Source organism: Typopeltis vanoorti, chromosome 20 (genome assembly GCF_054136105.1).
Source record: "Typopeltis vanoorti isolate ZY-2024b chromosome 20, IOZ_Tvanoo_1.0, whole genome shotgun sequence".
Taxonomy (NCBI): domain Eukaryota; kingdom Metazoa; phylum Arthropoda; class Arachnida; order Uropygi; family Thelyphonidae; genus Typopeltis; species Typopeltis vanoorti.
Genome location: NC_143568.1, coordinates 3,829,239 through 3,850,249, shown reverse-complemented (window position 1 = coordinate 3,850,249; position 21,011 = coordinate 3,829,239). Strand labels below are relative to the sequence as shown.

The 21,011-nt window shown below is 40.2% G+C and overlaps 1 protein-coding gene across 8 annotated transcripts in view; it reads left to right on the top strand.

Moving 5' to 3' along the window:
- Positions 1 to 21,011, top strand: part of LOC150095199 (uncharacterized) — a 195,157-nt gene that overhangs the window by 149,270 nt on the left and 24,876 nt on the right. Inside the window, exon 1 of one of the 8 annotated variants that reach the window (XM_090409845.1) lies at positions 6,900 to 7,377. The exons of the other annotated variants lie outside the window; for them this stretch is intronic. Coding sequence (XP_090265971.1) covers positions 7,362 to 7,377 — 16 coding nt within the window. The 5' untranslated portion in view covers positions 6,900 to 7,361. Of the gene's footprint in view, positions 1 to 6,899; positions 7,378 to 21,011 lie in introns of those variants that run through there. 8 annotated transcript variants of the gene reach the window in all.

Here is a 21,011-nt window from a genome sequence, read left to right as displayed (position 1 = left end):
TACGAAATATGGGTTTGAGTGGGTTCAAGATTCAGAATTAAGAGACTTCAGATAAGTATTGTTCAATAATATAATACTTTCACCAGTTTGTTTGTTCGAAATATGGGTTTGGGTGGGTACAAGATTCAGAATCCAGAGACTCCAGATAAATATTGTTCAATACTATAATACTTTCACCAGTTTGTTTGTACGAAATATGGGTTTGAGTAGGTTCAAGATTCAGAATCCATAGACTCCAGATAAATATTGTTGAATAATAAAATATTTTCACCAGTTTGTTTGTACGAAATATGGGTTTGAGTGGGTTCAAGATTCAGAATCCAGATAAATATTGTTCAATAATATAATACTTTCAAAAGTTTGTTTGTATGAAATATGGGTTTGAGTTGGCTCAAGATTCAGAATCCAGAGACTCCAAATAAATATTGTTGAATAATAAAATACTTTCACCAGTTTGTTTGTAGGATATATGGATTTGAGTCGGTTCAATAGTTAGAATACGCTGATTCCAGATAAATATTTTTCTATAATAAAATAGTTTAACCAGTTTGTAAGATATATGGGTTTGAATGGGTTCAAGATTCTGAATCTGATGACTCTAGATAAATATTTTGCTACAATAAATTAGTTTCACCAGTTTGATTGTACAAAATATGCATTTGAGTGGAATTAAGATGCAGAATCTGGAGATTCCAGATAAATATTGTTGAATGATAAAATACTTTCACCAGTTTGTTTGTACGGAATATGGGTTTGTGTCGGTTCAAGATTCAGAATCCAGTGATTCAAGATAAATATTTTTCTATAATAAAATACTTTCACCAGTTTGTAAGAAGTATGAGTTTGAGTGGGTTCAAGATTCCGAATCCGATGACTCCAGATAAATATTTTGCTACAATAAAATAGTTTCACCAGTTTGTTTGCACAATATATGCATTTGTGTGGATTTAAGATGCATAATCTGGAGATTCCAGATAAATATTGTTGAATAATATAATACTTTCACCTGTTTGTTTGTAAGAAATGTGGGTTTGAGTGGGTTCAAGATTCCGAATTCAGAGACTGCTGATAAATATTGTTGATTTATATAAAACTTTCACCAGTTTGTTTGTAAGAAATGTGGGTTTGAGTGGGTTCAAGATTCCGAATCCAGAGACTGCTGATAAATGTTGAATAATAAAATACTTTCGCCAGTTTGTTTGTACGAAATATGGGTTTGAGGGGGTTCAAGATTCAGAATCCGGAGAATTCAGATAAATATTGTTGAATAATAAAATGCTTTCACCAGTTTGTTTGTACGAAATATGCTGTTGAGTGGGCTCAAGTTCAGAATACGGAGACTCAAGATAAATATTGTTGAATAATAAAATACTCTCACCAGTTTGTTTATACGAAATATGGGTTTGAATGGGTTCAAGATTCTGAATCTAAGGACTCCAGAAAAATATTTTACCACAATACAATAGTTTCACCAGTTTGTTTGTACAAAATATACATTTGAGTGGATTGAAGATGCAGAATCTGGAGATTCCAGATAAATATTGTTGAATAATAAAATACTTTCACCAGTTTGTACGAAATATGGGTTTGAGTGGGTTCAAGATTCAGTATCCGGTGATTCCAGAGAAATATTTATCTATAATAAAATTGTTTCACCAGTTTGTAAGAAATATGGTTTGAGTGGGTTCAAGATTCTTAATCCGATGACTCCAGATAAATATTTTGCTACAATAAAATAGTTTCACCAGTTTGTTTGTACAAAATATGGGTTTGAGTGGGTTCAAGATTCAGAATTCAAACACTCCTGATAAATATTGTTGAATAATATAATACTTTCACCAGTTTGTTTGTACGAAATATGGGTTTGAGTGGGTTCAAGATTCAGAATCCAAACACTCCAGATAAATATTGTTGAATAATATAATACTTTCACCAGTTTGTTTGTACGAAATATGGGTTTGTGTGGGTTCAAGCATAATCCAGAGACTCCAGTTAAATATTGTTGAATAATAAAATATTTTCACCAGTTTGTTTGTACGAAATATGGGTTTGAGTGGGTTCAAGATTCAGAATTAAGAGACTTCAGATAAGTATTGTTCAATAATATAATACTTTCACCAGTTTGTTTGTTCGAAATATGGGTTTGAGTGGGTTCAAGATTCTGAATTTAGAGACTGTTGATAAATATTGTTGATTAATATAATACTTTCACCAGTTTGTTTGTAAGAAATGTGGGTTTGAGTGGGTTCAAGATTCCGAATCCAGAGACTGCTGATAAATGTTGAATAATAAAATACTTTCGCCAGTTTGTTTGTACGAAATATGGGTTTGAGTGGGTTCAAGATTCAGTATCCGGTGATTCCAGAGAAATATTTATCTATAATAAAATTGTTTCACCAGTTTGTAAGAAATATGGGTTGAGTGGGTTCAAGATTCTTAATCTGATGACTCCTGATAAATATTTTGCTACAATAAAATAGTTTCACCAGTTTGTTTGTACAAAATATGCATTTAAGTGGATTTAAGATGCAGAATCCGGAGATTCTAGATAAATATTGTTGAATAATCAAATACTTTTACCAGTTTGTTTGTACGAAATATGGGTTTGAGTGGGTTCAAGATTCAGAATCCAAAGACTCCAGATAAATATTGTTGAATAATAAAATACTTTCACCAGTTCGTTTGTACAAAATATGGGTTTGAGTGGGTTCAAGATTCAGAATCCAAACACTCCAGATAAATATTGTTGAATAATATACTTTCACCAGTTTGTTTGTACGAAATATGGGTTTGTGTGGGTTCAAGCATAATCCAGAGACTCCAGATAAATATTGTTGAATAATAAAATATTTTCACCAGTTTGTTTGTACGAAATATGGGTTTGAGTGGGTTCAAGATTCAGAATCCAGAGACTCCAGATAAATATTGTTCAATAATATAATACTTTCACCGGTTTGTTTGTACAAAATATGGGTTTGAGTGGGTTCAAGATTCAGAATCCATAGACTCCAGATAAATATTGTTGAATAATAAAATATTTTCACCAGTTTGTTTGTACGAAATATGGGTTTGAGTGGGTTCAAGATTCAGAATCCAGAGACTCCAGATAAATATTGTTCAATAAAAGAATACTTTCACCAGTTTGTACGAAATATGGGTTTGAGTGGGTTCAAGATTCAGAATCCAGAGACTCCAGATAAGTATTGTTCAATAATATAATACTTTCACCAGTTTGTTTGTATGAAATATGGGTTTGAGTGGGTTCAAGATTCAGAATCCAGAGACTCCAGATAAATGTTGTTGAATAATAAAATATTTTCACCAGTTTATTTGTACGAAATATGGGTTTGAGTGGGTTCAAGATTCAGAATCCAGAGACTCCAGATAAATATTGTTCAATAATATAATACTTTCTCCAGTTTGTTTGTAGGAAATATGGGTTTGGGTGGGTTCAAGTAGAATCCAGAGACTCCAGATAAATATTATTGAATAATAAAATATTTTCACCAGTTTGTTTGTACGAAATATGGGTTTGAGTGGGTTCAAGATTCAGAATCCAGAGAATTCAGATAAATATTGTTGAATAATATAATATTTTCACCAATTTGTTTGTAAGAAATATGGGTTTGAGTGGGTTCAAGATTCAGAATCCCGAGACTCCAGATAAATATTTTTTATAATAAAATATTTAACTAATTTGTTTGTAAGAAATATGGGTTTGAGTCTGTTTAAGATTGACAATCCGGTGTGTTCAGATAAATATTTTTTTAATAAAATAGTTTCTCCAGTTTGTTTGACAAAGATGGATGTGACACCATAGCTGCAATGTGGCTATCTTGTCCCATCTTGTAGGCTTCTGCTGTAAATGTGTCTAAATATTCCTTTTTTATTTATTTGCTAATGAAATTTTGTTAGAGCCATCCGTTTACATTACGGGTTTTGTTCGGTAGTGTTTTGAGCCGTGTCCTCTGTGAGAATCGTCGCCTTTCAGAGCACAGACTTAATAAATAAATAAATAAAACTCCTTAGAGAATGGTCGATGAAAAAGAGGTCACCTCTCTATTCTTACTATTTTTATTTTCCGGTTTCCCTTTTTTCCGCCTTGCATTTTGTCTCCTATTCGGATATCGTGATAGAGGAACTTGATTGCATTTTTTTAGCTTTGGTTTTTTTTTGCAAATTTGCAGGTTCAGCTGTTAATTACTGGATCGAGTGGTTTTTATCCATTCTGTCTATCGGTTTCCTGCTGAATTCGTTCAGTTGATTCACATTTCCCAGTTTGCAAATCCGATACCGCCAAGCAGTGAAATCCTTCTCTTCGCTTTTCTTTCTTTCTTTTTTTAAGCTGCTTTGGTTTCTTCACTCTCTCCCGCACTGACACTTAACATAGCTGGGTGGGTTTGGTGTGCGTAATTTTTTTTCTTTTAATACTGTACCCTCTTCTGTTTCGAAATGCCACCACACCTCTTCCGCTCGCCGCCCGTTGTGACATCGTCTGACATCTTTAAAGAAGGGGGAAAAAGAAAAAGACGTTGGAGTAACGCATGCAACCTTCACCGCATCTCATCAAACCGATTTACGCAGCTACGACCGCTGCTCTTGTGGACTTCACACGCCCTGCAATAAAAAAAAAAAATTCGACTGCAATCCATGAATCCGCTATGAAGCTTCCCAAAACTGATGACGCAACGAGTTGCAATTGACAAAATAATAAATAACAGGGGACAAATAATCAAGGTCGCGCGCGAGAGAGAGAAGACACCCGCCAACCTCCCGTCACCCATAAGACTTGTGGCATCAGCGGAAGCTGCAAATGGCGATAAAGTTGTCGGAATCACGTGTCTGAAGGGAGGGCACTCAATTATCCATCGGCAGCGCCGTGATAAGTGATGAAGGTCGCTATCCCCCCCCTCTCTCTTTTGTTTGAAACGCTTAGTAGAGCAGTGCGTTTCAGAATTACACTATGACCTCCAAGGTCGCTAGACTACGATTAAACCGCCAATAGAAATCACAGGCTACGGTGTACCTCCGTATCACGTCTCCCAGGCAAAACTTTTCTGCTCGGTATGAAAAAAAAATGTCCTTGATGTGGTGCAATAGTCACGGTTGAGGGTGCACCCGCCCACCCACCCACCCACCAGCATAAGTGTTGGATAATGGTATCAGGCACGGAATAACCGATTGAGAAAATGTTCAACAAAAATGAGTGTGGATGACAATCACATCGATGGGTTGGGAAGGAGTTTTTTTTTTCGATTCTCCTCAGAAATTAAAGTGATTTACTGCCTATGAAGAAAGCGACTCGACTCGATTTTCATGCTAAAGAAAAGTGTTTTAGTCGGCATTAAAATACGATTTATCGTATTTCTAACAAATTAGCTTCGGTGTGTCCGCTAAGTCCTCTCTATATAAGTCCTTTTGGGTCCTCTCTTGAGGGCGTCTTGATACATCACTCACACCACCAATCGGAGTGTGAATATCAACTGAACCCTCTTGGGTTTTAGGGACCGGTGAAAGGTTTATGACCCTCGCGATAGTTCAAACTACAAACCTTTGGTAGTTTTGTTTTCATGAATGGTAGCGTTCGCAGTTGGAACGGGTGATGCGAAGCTTGCAGGCGAGATGTTATCAGGACATGCTGACGCAACCCACATTTCGGGACCAGCATTAACCATCAGGCTGTTGATTTGCTAGGAAAGGTCGTTTAGATCAGGGGTTGGCAAACGTTTTCTGAGAAAGGGTCGGATGGTGAATATTTTACGCTACTTGGTCAGGAAGTAAACTCCACGTGTTTAAATAAGATAGCAGAATGATTGGTTTTTCTTCCTAATAATAGAAACCGATTTTTGGAAAATAAATTCCAAGTTTGAATTATTTTTGCGAAACATTTTTACGGGATTCAAAGTTAGTGTTCCCAATCGACTGATCCGTAACGAGGGCTTACGTACTTCTTTCAAAATGCCTCTTCCGATCTACCCAATGTGAATTCACAAACGCAGTCAAGTGAGAGCGGCAACCAAGCATGACGGTCACTGCCGCAACTACATGTGGTGAGAAAGCGGTCACAGACAAGACGACACAAACGAACAAACGATACCGAAACGCGATTTGATTAAGAAATTCATTTAAAAACCATCCTTGGCTCCTGGGACGCACGAGAATAGCGTAGTGATTTCCATCCGGAAAGATGTTGTTTTTTAGATAATCTTTTGTTGACACCTTAAGAACACCCCTGCTTGTCGTGGTCATTATATTGTCGCATCCTAGTAAGAAAATCTTGGATCGGATCGCTTCCTCCAGTTCATGCACCAAATGCGACACGCCGAACCAAGCGGACTTCATTTCCACTTGGAGGAATGTTTGCACGCTAAGCGAATCGAAATTCCTTCTTTCGTTTCATCAAACGGGAATGCACACAACCTTTAGGATAACAATTCTAATGGGATTAAGCGCTCGGGGAAGCTGTGTGGCTTCATCACGATCAGGGGTCGTCTCATCGAGAAATAACGTGACTGAGGTCGGAGTTACGTCAACTCTCGTGAATGCAGCGCGGTGGTTCTTATGCCACGCTTCACGTCTGCATGTTTTAGCTTCGTATTAAATATTTTTAAGCCCTTTAGTTCGTGATTGGATTTCGAACCGCATTAGAATACTTTCAGCTCGTTGGATTTCGATACAAACCGAAGGATTCCGCGCAATCAAAATAAATTAAAAAAAATCAGCCAACCAAATTGGCTAAATAAACACACTACTTTATGTCAATAGACCTCATTTCATTTGTCGCAGTTGCACCTGAACACGCCCTCTAGCGGATGACAAACATTTAACGATCGCTTTAAAAAAACTTCCAACTTCGGCATTTCCAAGGTTTCTTTGCGACTCCTTTCTTAGGCGCTCGGGTCGCGTGGGTAAGTAAGCCGTGTGTGTGTGTGTGTGTGTGTGGAGAAGAGACGCCGAGCGTATCCTCCGTGCAAACGCTGGCAATACTTGCAGTTAGATGTAACGCTACCTGTGCGTGGCTGCCGACGTGGAAGCGACGAGATGGATTTGTCAGGTACCCGGATGTGTGCAGTGCCACGTTGAGTAAGCTAGCGCGTGAGGTTCGGTTTTATCTCGTGTCCTCTTACACCTGTGTTTTTGGGAAAGATAAAAACGGCGACCTTCTGGTGTCGGAGAGAAAGTCCGCCTCTGACATCGCTTGTCTTATCGAAGGAGTGCATAGCAAAGTCAGTCGGAAGGATATCCTGCGAGTGATCAGTGAAAGTCCATTTCACGTGTGCTGCTGTCAATTTCTGTCAGAGAACCAAGAACATGGATTCGCGTGGTTTTCGTTGCTAGGATACCACCAGTCTCAACAATGAATGTTGACATCTGAAGGTGAGTACAGGGTTGCCATGGAAATTCACCAATTGAACTATTTCCCTTCTCTCTCAGCACCTATTCTCACCAACTTGTTCGAAACGCTCCACGAGAACCTGCACCGTTCTGAGGGAGTCACGCGCACTGTGTTTTTGTTACTTTTTTTTTTTTTTTATGACGGAGCAATGGTGGGTCGAGCGATACGACCATCCGTAAGATGATCACGTGACTGATACTTGTATAAACGCTTTGCGCACTCTACCGACTAAGTCGGCTTTCCCTCCATCGATTTTGCCTCCTTGTGGAGGAATGTCTGTGAAAGGTCGGTTGATGCGATTGCCGCCAAGAAGTGGACGACCGTAGGTTGTTACCCTTAAAGTATTAGGCAGCGATCGACACTCGGGTCTGAAGTATAAAGGGTTAAGAATTATTTCTTACACGATCGTCCCCGAGAGCTTAGGGAAGGGTTCGCAGATCGAGTAAACGAAAAATAGTTTTTATTTACTTTTACCGTTCGAAATCCTCCACAACTTGAGGTGGACTGCGAGGTTAGGTCAGAGGTCGCTGCAGCAATGACTCCCATGGTACGTGCGAGTGGAACGAAGTTCGAGTACGCAAATTAAAATGATCACAAATGTCACGCGACTTTTCTGAAGAAAAGATGCATCGAGAACGGCACTGCGACTTCGGGAAGAGATGCCAAGATTTTTTTGTGCGTGTGTGTGTTCCCGCCCGAGTGTGGTACGTCAGCAAAAAAAAAAAAAAAAAAAAACGGACTTTTCGGTTGTTTGGGAACGAGCTGATTAAAACTACTTTTCCATGTACCTCACGGTTCTTAGCACAATCAGATAATCTCGACACCCCAATAGGAAAATCCACATCTTGGTAACTTGGACCATCTCTCTCTCTATCTCGATGCCACCAACCCGTTCTTTAAATTATTTAATATCAGATAACTGTTGCCCCCCCCCCACTGTAAACCTTTGCTTTGAATAACAAACATTTATCCTGACGACAGTCGGTGGATTGACGTCATTACCCAAAAGTCATTGTGGCAAAACACGATCTGCACGATGATATGTCGGCCCTGATCACGAAACAGGATAACTACAGTCTCAGCCAATAGAGAAAAAAGGGATGAAGTTAAAAAAAAAAGAAGCGTATTTCGTAAACATTATTAGGGGAAGTTTTATCGAAATTTCGCTGTTTTTTCCCTCAATTTGTGTGCCGAGAAAAGCTACGCGTTTGCCGCCTTCGTAGCTTTTCACTAATTTATTCGAACGAATCTAAGAGAAGCTTCATTTCTTGAGCCCTCCCTTTATAGCTTCCGTAGGGTCCGACGCTTTTAGGGATTCCGCTAATAACTTTGCTGCATAGTACTTGGGTCACTGCCTAATGATGTGACCTGACGGTGAGTACATCTTATTTCTCCCGTGAGGTCCGAGCGTATCGGAGTATTGGTCAAAGGGAAAAGTTTCTTCATCGATTGCTGTTGTATCCGCAGCAACATCGATGTTCACAAAGTTCTTTTCCACCGAGCAGATAGTTTAGAAATTTATGTTGGATGATGCGCCATTCATCAATACGATCCTACCAGTTTGAATACACCTGTGATGCAAAAGCCCACGCGCACCATTTCCTTCATCTCTTGCAAAATTTCAAAGCATTTTTGAGTGGTCCGACCATGCGATAGCGGGATCGTAATAAAAGACGTTTGTTAATTACCTATTTTCCTGGATGAAATCCCGAAATTCTAGTAGGGAAAACTACCACCACCCTATAAGAAAATATAAAACAGCTAAAATATTCTTTGTCGCAGGATTCAAGCCCCAGTCTTCCCAGCCCAATTTATTTCTGACGTCAACAGCTTTGCAAACTTGTATTATAGCACATTAAAATCTGCGTGGTTTTAGAGACCCAGGAAAATAGAACTGCTTCAAGCGATTAGTGGCGATGAACTTCATTTCCCTCCTATAGACTATCACAAACATCCATGCCCACGGTGGGATTCGAACCCACAGCTGTTCTGATCGGAAAAGGTAGGGGGGGGGGGCGGACTATCTATTTGGCCAACTAGACTGGCACGACGAAACTCATTTCAACGTGCTAATACTGCCCAACATTAGGAAACATTTTGCTTTTATTTATTATTATTTTTATTTATTGTTTGCAAAATCTCGCAAGCATTCGATGATAAATAGAACCAGTAGAATCTATTTCTGTCGACAAATACCAAAAAATGTCGACAGCGAAGCAGAGAGGCCACTCAATAGCTCTGTAACCATCCTGAATGTAATTGATAGATTCACGCGTTCGACCAGATGAATCCGACCATCATCTCTACTTCATCGACTGTCCTGAAGGGAAGAAATGCTTTGCGACAGATTAGTGCGCAGGAATCTCGCGTTGAAAGCGAGGGGTTCAAAATATTAGGACCCATCGCAATGCGCGTGACGTAGTCGTATCAATGATACCGTGTGCTATTTGGCATGTAGCGCACGAGGTTAATCGCTTGTTGGTTGTATATTTTCTTGGAGAAAGACATTTTTTATAGGCATCTTGATTTCCTCACACCTTGACAGTTGATTTTCCAACGTCATCAGTTCCTTAAGTTGTGCAACCGCCTCGACGTCTTATTGGGCAGATTACTTGAAACGAAAAGCTTGCCACAGGGTCGTGAGAAGGCAGATTTTTAACGATATCATTAAATGAGCGATAACCACGACATCTACCGGGAAAATGACGCTACATAACTTCCTGATCGTTAGGAAATGTAAACTATTCGGCTGGCACGGCGTCGCCTGGTTGTCGGCTTAGACGAGAAGGGTGGCCTTGGAGCGATAACAGTGCTGTGCGTGCGGTAGGAAAAAAAAAAAGGGTTACCGGTTGACACCTGGTGGAGATGTTTGTGCAGCAGCAAGTCTTGAACTGTTTAGAAAATATCTTCACCCACGGGACTGTTGTGGTAGGGATAAATAAAAATAGAGCCGCTGTTAACCCCTTTTCCCCTCCCCCACTTTTCTTAATAGGGTATACTAATTACAATAACAATCGAGTAGTTTTATTTCCAAGTATTGTCAAGCACTGAGAGATATTTTAATGCCGATGTTATTCTTCTCATATAAAGAAAATTTGAGTGCGTAAAATCAAGGGAGCCGAGCTCAAAGGTCCCTTAGCCCACCCACCACCCACCTCTGCCTAAATGCGTCGATTTGAGGCTTTAACCTTTGAGTCTTAGCCACAAATATTGCTACTGGTCAAGCAGGACTTCGCCGATTACAAATATTATCTGTAACGTCGCTTCGGGGAGAATAAGCGGTTGGCAGGGACAAGAGTACACAGGTGGGATTCCCGGTACAGCAAGGATTCCGCGCGCTCACTTCTGAGCAAATATCCCCGTGTATTCCAACTCCTGCCATCTTACGCCACATTAACTGATGGGATGACTTCGCAGATTCGTCTTTTATCCCTTTCACGAAGTGTTCTTAGTGTTTTTCCCTCTTCAACACCGAAAATTAAGCATTTTCTAGAAGGTGGGCGTTTTGTTTAGCTCGCATGTGCAGCTTTCGTCTGGGTTTTTGTTTAACCCCCGAATGCAGCACGACGAAAGCTGCATTCGGGGGTTAAACAAAGATCGAACCGAAACCTTGATAATCCATATTGGCGTTTGAATTGCTGTTACTCTAAAGCACCATTAGAGAAAGACAGAAGAGAGAATACTAATAATAATCATCAGAGAGACCTCCATGAGTAGCAGTTACGAGATTGTATGATCATTTTTAATTGGCCATGTCTTTCAGAATGGATTCGGAGTTAATTTGTTATTAGTGGAAAATTACAGAGAATATTTAGACTTAATATTTAGACCTACAAATCTGCTAGCATGTGGTCGACTTTCCGGGTTCGTATTTTATGTCAAAACCAGGGTTGACTCGTGCATAGGCACTGCAGAACTGCAGCACTCCCAATTTTTACTCGATACATAAATATATTTATTAATTTATTTATATTTGCTTGTCATATTTAATTTTATCATCAACAATCCTATACAATTCTCTTATTTCGTATAAAAAATAATCCATCTTGTAGCACTTGGGAGGGCGCTAGCAGCACTGTGATTACCGCAGTGTCCTATTGCTACGCGCGCAAGCATATGCACGTCATAGTGAGAGGCGAGCTATTAGCGTGATGCGGCACTGTCCGCCGCGCAGTTCCACTGTTGTTTATATGCAGTTTGCGCCAGTAGTAGAGTGTTCGTAGTACTTATCGTGTTTACTCCGTCTCTTTAAATATTTGGACATTACAATTAAATCCTTTAATTGTAATGTCCAAAAATTGTAAATTATTTTTAAGTAATTTTGAATTATACCAAACTGTATAATTTTATCGATAATAAACAATATTTTTTCATGTTTAATTTATTTTAAATTTTTACCATAATTTTGATATTTTATCCAAACACGTATGCGCTGTACTTACAGTGTGTATGTATATTTCGAAAGTTGCAGCACCCCCGCGATTTCGAGCCACGAGCCGCCACTGGTGAAAACATAAATATATAAAAATTAAAAGTTTAAAATACCCATTAATTGAAATTATAATAACGGAATTAACTGACGGAGAGTATGCCATCAACACCAGACATAGAGTTGACAAAAGTCGGTTCCTCGTGGAACGAAACTACTTCACTCTAAAACAGATTGAAGTCGATCTCCTTTGTGGGAGTACTTTTTAAATCAACTAATCTTTCCTAACTGTTTTAATTGTGTATATATAATTTATTTATTTTATTTTTTAAATAAGTTACGAAATTAATGACCTTTTTTAGCTTTCTCACATTAGCTACTTCGGTGGCGCCCCCTATTGGAATTGTCAGCTGTTGTTTGATTAGCTTTTTACATGTACCGAAAATGCCTGTGATATTATCTGAAATTTATACTAATAAATAATATTTTACGTCAGTTCATTCCGTTATTATTATTTTAATTAATGTGTCTACTCACGGAATTTCCTTACTGAAACATTTAAAATGCCTACTATAAATTATTTTGTTGGTTGAAATCACTCTTTATGATTTGTCATTTTGAAGGCTTGTTTCGCTGTGGTTCGTCTGTTTGATTCCCAGTTGAATAAAATTAAAAAAAATAATAGTTGCGTAGTCAATAAGGTAAAAAGGATGTTAATTAATTTCCCCCCTTTTAAATGTTCGCCACTGCTCGAAATTGTTGGTCGTAATAAATGCCATTTCGTGACGTGAAAAGGAAACGAAATGGACTGCGGGAATTTACGAAATTCATGTTCACGACGCACCTTTCATGTATAGACCGTACGATATTAAACGATGTGCCCGATTTCATGTATTTTTTTGTATTGAGGAGAGAACTCATTCATTTTAATGTCACCGTAGCTGAACAGAAATCTCTTTACCTGGCTGGGAAAAAAAAAAAAAACCTTCGGCTGTACACCTTAATACCATTGTGACGTAAGGGTGCTCGCTTCACGGGCTCCGAGAATTCGCTACCAATCAAAACCGAAACCTCACAATACAGAAAATTAATGTTTTCATTAGTTACGTCAAAGTATGCCGTCTCGCTGAGGTTATCGAGGGGGAGGAGACCGTTCTATAAATAGGAACGGTTAACTGTAGCCATCGTGATGTTGGCACGGCGCCAACACAAGAAAATGACTGAATTATTCAAATTTGACCTCCCTCGTAACCTCGCCGTACTTCGTCAACTAATGGCCGTCTGCTATCATTTGATATTTTTACGTTGCTAATATTATTAAATGAATGCGCAAGGGGGGGCGGCGTAGAAATCGATGACGAATGCTTCTCATTTCCCTAAAAGCACTTTCATTTATAAGTTCACGAGATATTTTCTTATAATTCCGTAAATATTGCCGCTGCTCGTAAGGTCCTTCACAAGGACGCATCGTGGGATGGTTGTCATAGAAACGGCAGGGCTGTTTTTCCGGAGGAGGGAAGATGGCAAAAACGAAATAGCGTCGTGGGAGTTCGGCTATTTTTTGCTCGGAGAAATATTGAATCGGGTCTATTTAAAAAAAAAAAAAATTTCATTACAGTTGTTGCACACGTGCAATACACAAGTGTTACGCATGCGCGCACGGTCGTGTGTTTCGAGATTTGTCGATTGTGGAAAAAAAATGTATTTGTTCGCACGCGATACGAATGCAGAGTTGATTTTTGGTAAATAAAATTTTCTTGCTCTTATTGAGAAGCTTAAGTATTAAAATAATTAAAAATTAATAATTTAATTTTTCCCCCAAATTGTTAATCGACTCGGTTTAATTTCAAAGCTCCTAAATGGCTTCCCTACGTTTTTTCGAGGGGTACTTACGAGTCGTTTGAGCGTCCCATTTACCTCTTGCTTACTGTTTGCTGAACGCTACGCGCAGTGGCTTAAAATATTAACCCACTGCGTACCCTGGAAGATTTGTGTGGAGTAAGAAGATCGCTCGAGTCTGCGTTCCACCTAGACGGTGACAAAAATAAACACGACAACGAAGCATGCTTCAGTAAACACGTCAACTCTTTCGACCTCCCTCTATCTGCCCCGAGACAAGTGTGCATTATGTGCCCCGACACTGCTGCGGCCATTGGCAGTAGCCCGGGAGGGACCAAAAAAGGCTAACGGCAGAAGGGGGGGGGGGAATTCCTGTCTCCGCTCCGACATTATTTCTGGCTCTGGTCTTGTTACAAGAGTTTGTGCCACTTCGGGAGCTGTCTCCTGCAGCAAACCGTGCGCGTGCTTGGGCTACGCACAGAGACGGAAATGTCAGAACGCCTTCGCTCTGACGTCACGTCATCGGTTTCAGTTGTCGCTCTTTTAGGGATTTTTTTTTTTTTTTTTCTTCACCCCTCGTTTCTCTCTTTGCTTACTCTCGTTCTGCACGTTTATTAATATCGTTGGAAAGATTCAGCACGCATGCGCAGACGTCACCATTGGTGCGTAACCTATAGACGGGGGTTGGTTAGTGGTCTGTTTCGAAAGGTTTTTTTTTTTCCGCTTGCCGTTTAAGTGGGATGACACCATGCAGTGCGGGCGCTTTAGGCAAGAGAGGAAGTAGCTGCCGGACGACCATCCGTTAATGGAGCAATATTTGCACTCGATGTACACTTCCATGTCCGAAGCGGTTTGTTTTCTGGTACGTTTGTGGGACGCGACACACGTAATGTGATAGCTTTGTTTTTCCTTTTAAATTTATAAAAATATTGAGATGGATTAATTTTAATTAATCCACTACAATATTTCCCCCCCCCGAAAATCTAATTTGAAAAAAAAATGGCGTCGCTGACCACATTTCGTTATGAGACTCGTTCCAACTAATCCTAACAGTCGGATCCAATCGACATCTGCTGACCCCGCAGCTGAAAACTTCCCCGCTGTTAAGTGTGTGCCCACCATGTTTCGTTTCCGCAACAGGAATACGCTTTGAAGCGAACCCGAGTTTCTAGATTGGGCAGTCGTTTTGTGTCATTTATCAAGAGTATAGCGAGTCGGCATTCCCGACAGCTTAACGCTGTTGCTCAAACAGCACACACCTTATTTTTCATCTTGACGCAGCATTTTCACATTTTATTTTATTTTATTTATTTACCTACCGTCTCGGATTGGTATTTGAATGCCACCGTTGCTTTGGCTGTTGCGAGCTATCAGGAAGAATGCGTTTCCCTAACAACGGAGCTTCTAGAACAGCACATTGGGAGAGTGAATTGTGCACTTTATGACTGCTACGACTAATAATAATAATAAAAAAGAAGCCTTTTTCCCTAAATGGTGTCTTTGCCCTATTTTTAGCAGCCCAATGCAATCGGTCCAAATTCTAACTGTGGATGCATTTTTTACGGCGTGGCGTGCTAGTGTATGTGTGTTCCGAGATCGTCAGCAACTTCCGCCCAAGAATGGTGTATATGTAAAGTGAGCAGCGCCCTCTTTATCTCTCTTCTCACTTAACCGCGTGAGTAAGGGAAGAAGAATTGACACTTTGCAAAATACCACGTTGTTGCGTCACGTGACCTAGCTCACATGATGGGCGTTGGGGGGGGGGCGACACGATTTTGGATTTGTGCCACGATTCGCGTTCTCGACAATTTTTATCCTAAGTCGTGGAGCCGTAGAGTCTAGCCTGATGTCACGTGTTCGTCTTTACCTATTGACATTTAGCAGCGGCTGCACGGAGGGAGGGTTGGATCGGAGAGGAAGCAGAACAAAAAGATGGGCGGGAAGAATTCAGTCAGCATTTACTTTAAACGAGTGCTTGGGAAAGAGAAAGACGGGCCCGTAAAGATATCGGGAATGGATGATTCGGAGTTGCACAATCGCACGTGACGAATGCTGCGAATGGGAAGAGAACGAATATGAGTTTAAATGGAATAATTTATTTTCGGCAAAAATAATTTGAAACAAGCGCTTAAAATTGGGGAAGATGATAAAAGTGGCCCATTGAGCACGAATATGCTGCGACATCCGGGTGTTTCTGAGCCCTCTAGTGACGAGACGTGCAAAACTACTCGGTTTACTTTCCGCAAATACAGCGCGTGCATTTTTCACGTACCGCGTTGTACTTTTCGCATCTCGGTGGATTGGTCGCCTTTCCCGTGCAGTTTCTTCCACCTTCAATTCTCGTGTGAAAATAACACCAAATCCTCCGGAGTTTGATCGAATATTCTGTTATCTGATGAATCGGACTTCACGGGTCACCGATTTTGTGTCGTTGCCTTCTAAAGTAGCTTAAATCTTCTCTTCAACTTCCCCCCCCCCCTAAAAACCATTGGACCTCAGCACGTGCAAATTGGTTGCAGATTTTTCAACCGACGTTTTTTTTTTTTTTATTAACCTCTTGAATGAAATAATTTCAATAGAATTGAGTTGAATCATTTCATGACGGTGTTATTTTAAAACGAAAGACGATATTTTATTTGGCTCCGCCACGCACGTCTCGAGTCTCTCCTATATAAAATACTTAATTCCTTAAATAGCCAAACCTCTATCATTAACATACCAGTAATGTTTAGCATTGACATAACGCGAACCTTCTGAATCCTAGAGCTTCTCGGGAAGAACCGAACGGCAAACAAACTTCCCAGGAAAAGCCACTCAATGAACTACATAAATCCCAAATTCAGTCCACAAAACATGCCATTTTAAACAGACCAAAACTTTCAGCCATATCTATGAAGTATTTGGCGCATGCTCCGTGCCTTATATACTTCATTCTTGGCATGATGTCAGCGACGAAATATACAAGACTGGAAAATATTCGTTGTTGGCATCACACCAAGAAGGAAATATACAAGGCGTGGTATAAATATACAAGAAGTTCTATCACCGCTGTAAATACAGAATTGGCTGTGTCAACTATAAATGAAAGGTCCAGTATTAAAATTGGGAGCTTATACGGTATTCCATATGGAATTTCATTGAAATCCATCAAGTTGTTCGCTGTAAATAACTGAAGTGTATTAATACTTGGCATTTGACAGCGACTATGACGTGTATACAAAACTTGAGTAATACGTCGCTATTTTTTTTTTTCTTTCAGGTTCTTCATCGTATAAAGTGGATCGATTTGTAGTTAATTACGTAGCCATTCCGGGAAAGTATTTAAAAAAAAATCATGCAAAGTTGATCTAACGACGGTGTTAACTGCAATCTGAAAATTGCACCGCGTTGGTCCGCTTTAAAACCAACTAAATAAGCAGATTAAGCTCCGAACTGATTGGTTCCAAAGTAGATCGAACATTGAGCAATACAGAAATTCTGAAGTCAGATTGGAATCAAAATTTCAATTGGTTATGAACGTGGCCAGTAAAAATACTCATTGAAGTTCAGAAAGCATTTGCTTATGACGTTTGTCCGATCGCTCCTACTGTTCAATGCGAGCACAAACATTCGTATTTACGCGAAGTACTGGCTTTGATCAGGGATTAGCATCTGTATTGAAGTAGTAGCGTGAATGTAGTCCCCCCCCGCGGACTACAAAAAGTTCGAAGAATTAGCGCATGATAGTGTACGAGCGTTGCACGGAACGTTCGTGGTATCCATCCGCATCATTGCATTAAAAGAACAAAAACTCACCTCCCGTTTTGCTGCGCGAATTAAAGTACTGTAAAATAAGCCCCCCCCTCTGTTTTATAAATAAAATCCATTATTTCAATTATTTTTTCGGAAAGATCGAGGTTCGAATCTGGTCTGAGACGCGAACTTCCAGAAGAGATTTTCAAGTGAAAGTCAGCCGAGCAGAAGCAGAGAACTCGCTTTATGTCGACAACCAACCGGCCTTGATTACGGAAAGAAATGGGGGAGGGGATGGGAGGGGGATAACAGGTGTTTCAACTCTCCGGCGACTGTTCACCATTCGGTGCGTAATATACGCCGTTCGGATGGATTTGAAATTCGGCATTCAAAAGTACGCCACTTGGACATGCGGAAGAAGACGGTCGTTGCACGTGCCACCAACGCTTTTATTACCTTCGCACTTCGCCGCCGAATTTGTGGGGAAAGTGCGACTCTTTCTACGCCCCCACCTCCAAGTCCGTCAGATGTTTCTTGTCTGTTGTGCAAGCACGAGGCATGCCAGACCGCTCGTGTCTCAAGCAGCGTTGCATAATTACAGCCCATTAACGATCTGTTGAAATTTTGACGCTCGCTTTTAAGATTCCATTTTTTCGCTAAGAAAACAAAAGGACAATACAAGTAGGTTACGAGTGATGCTGCAGGTGAAGTTCCGTGGCGAGCAGTGTCAAAAGGTCAAAATCTTTTGACATTCGTTCTCCGAAAGAACGAATCGAGTTCGTCGCATAACCCTGCTGGACATTGGCTCGTCTTTCGCAATAATTTTTTGATTACTCGAAGTTGTCACTTTGGTTGCCCATCTTTCCCTCGGTATGTTTTTGATACCCCCTCGGGGGGGGACCCTTTCTGGCCTTACTTCCTGCTGTCGTTCTTGGCAGGTTCTGGGTGTCTTCTGTTCTCCATTCTGCGCACGTACCCAAACCATCTCGTCGTTTGTATTCCATGAGTAATTGTCTCGGTGGTTTGACATTAGTGTTTGGTTTCTTATGTTGATTCCCCCCCCCCCCCCCAACTTCATTTTATCTTCCTAAGAAATCTGATTCCGTTGACTTGTAGTTAACTCGCTTGTTTGTCTGTTAGTGGCCATGACGCAACGCTGAGTTGGTGCAAAGGATGAAAGTGACGGCTTTGTTTTCCTGTTCGTTTCCTTTTCTTGCTGACCAAACTTCTGTTCAACATGATGCGCAGATCTTGCTTACCGCGGACTTCCTCTGAATTTTTTAATTTTTATCTTTTACTTTAGAATCGCTCTTAAATATTCAAAAGCTTCCCACTTTTCTCCAATTTCATCTTAAAGCTTAATTTCTGTATCCTTCCTTCCCTAATTATTATTACAGTGTTCGTCTTACTTTAAGTCCTATTCCTTTTCGACATGTTTCCATCATCCCGGATGTTTGAATCACATCGGAGGTTCCTGATTTATCCAGCAGTGTTACGCAATCAGCAAAAGCCAATTCTGGAAAATCAAGAGATCTCACGAGCCAATTACTACACCGAAAGAATTGTGGTCTTAGTTCGCGAGTCCCAATGATATCGCCCTTCAGTACATCAAAACACCACTGGGCTTGAGGGTTTGTTCCTGCGATTTTTTTTGTTTCTTCTTCGCAATTTCTACGCGAAGTAAGTGCTGTTCTTGCCGTCGTGATTTCTTTGTTTTACTGATCATCAGAATACGTTGCAGGGACTGAAAGGGTGGATGTTTAATTAGGTACTAAAAGAGAAAAGTCAGTAAGATGGGAACAGACTCGGTGAATACGGCGGGCGGTTGTTTTAGATCTTGTGATTTCTTTATTGATAAAAATTTCTCCATTTAGTGAGGCTTTTTTTTACAAGAACGAAATAGGCAAACCGTCCGTAGCCTAATGATAAAACGCTTGTTACTACTTGGAAAAGTTGGATGTTCGAGTCCAAGTTAAGCTGCAAAACAATGGATATAGCAAATGTTACATCAGTTCGTTAGACACATAGTATGATAGCCGTAAACTGTACAGAGTGTTCCGTTTACTCCTGCAATATATTTCGATATGTTTGGAATTGAAACGGTTCGCATAGTGGGAGAAGAACCAACACACCCGCTTTGGCTGGACAGGCCCCAATTAGTTAGCCGGTCCCATACCGAGAGGACGGGTTGACTTCCAAGAAACATTAGCGGGCAAAATGCATGTAGCCCGAGGGGCTTAGCCTCTTCGTAAATTAGACAATCGACCACGGTGTGTGCGCGCGCAGTTCCACGAGAATGAAGTATCTGCAATATTATGTAAGTTAAGTCTAATTTCGCGTGAATGTCCACTTTCTTCATAACTTTCAAGTAACAGTTTTAAAAAAAAACAATGCTCGAAGACAGAAATAACTGCTTATATTCATTCTTTCTTTTAAGGTGATCGGCATTCATATTTATGAATTTAGGGACACAAAACACACGTGTTGAAAAGATTATTTTACTGATTAATAATAAAATAATATATTTTATTATTAATCGGTAAAATAATCTTTTCAACACGTGTGTTTTGTGTCCCTAAATTCATAAATACGAGAACTGTTTATATTCTGATTCTCTGAAAAACATCGGAGGGGAAAAACCTGGATTCGAATTCCATCGACGACGCGAAGAACTTTCGTAATAAGCTTTTCAGTTGAAGGTGAGTTGGACGGCTCACAAGGAAGCGGAAGATTTTTTCCTCCCCGTAACGCGATTTTTCATCTCGCAAAACAAAACTAGTTAAAAGCATAAAAGCGACTTATTTGCAATTTTTTTTTTTGGGGGGGGGGTGCTTAATTTCGGCATTAAAAAAGGATCCGATTAGAACCAAAATTGAGATGAGTCAACAAATTTCAGTATCGACTCCAAATATTTACCAAACTTTTACTAAAATCCCTCTCCCCAGAGTGCACAGGCGGGCAAACTGCACCAGGTGTCGCTTCTCCGTTTTGCGAAACGCACTTAGAAATCAAATAATCTGCACGAATATTGGAGACTCGTCTTTAATTGGATGTCGTTGTAATATTCAAATTAGTGATCAGATTTTTTAATAGAAGGATGACTGGTGACGCTACACTCACCAGAGGTCATAATCGAACCTTTCGATTCAGTTCGATCCATTCGCATGTTTTGGTTCTCCAACTGGACGAATTTTATTGAAATCGCCATCCAATCCCAGTTTGTTTGGGTCGGACCACTTGGAAGAACAGCAAGGATATCTTGCGATAATTCCCCGCTCGCTGATTAGGCCTTCTCAGTGCTTCAATTAAAAGATTTGTTAGTGGTAGCAGTACATATCTCTCTCTCTCTCTCTCTCTCTCTCTGTACCGCTAACTTACTCGGAAATAACAGAACGAGGTGGTTGCCTTCTTGTCCAACAATAAATATTTTGTGTTCACGGGGCAGGCCGAAAAACACGACTTTCCGGGTGAAAAAAATGTTACGATACGGAGACAGCAAACTCCCCCTCAGTTGAAATACCCTGACAGTGTGCTTTGAGTCCCAGACGGGATTCGAACCTGTCTGGGACGCAAATCGGGTCTATCCAACCAAAGGGCTTCGTCTGTACCGACTAA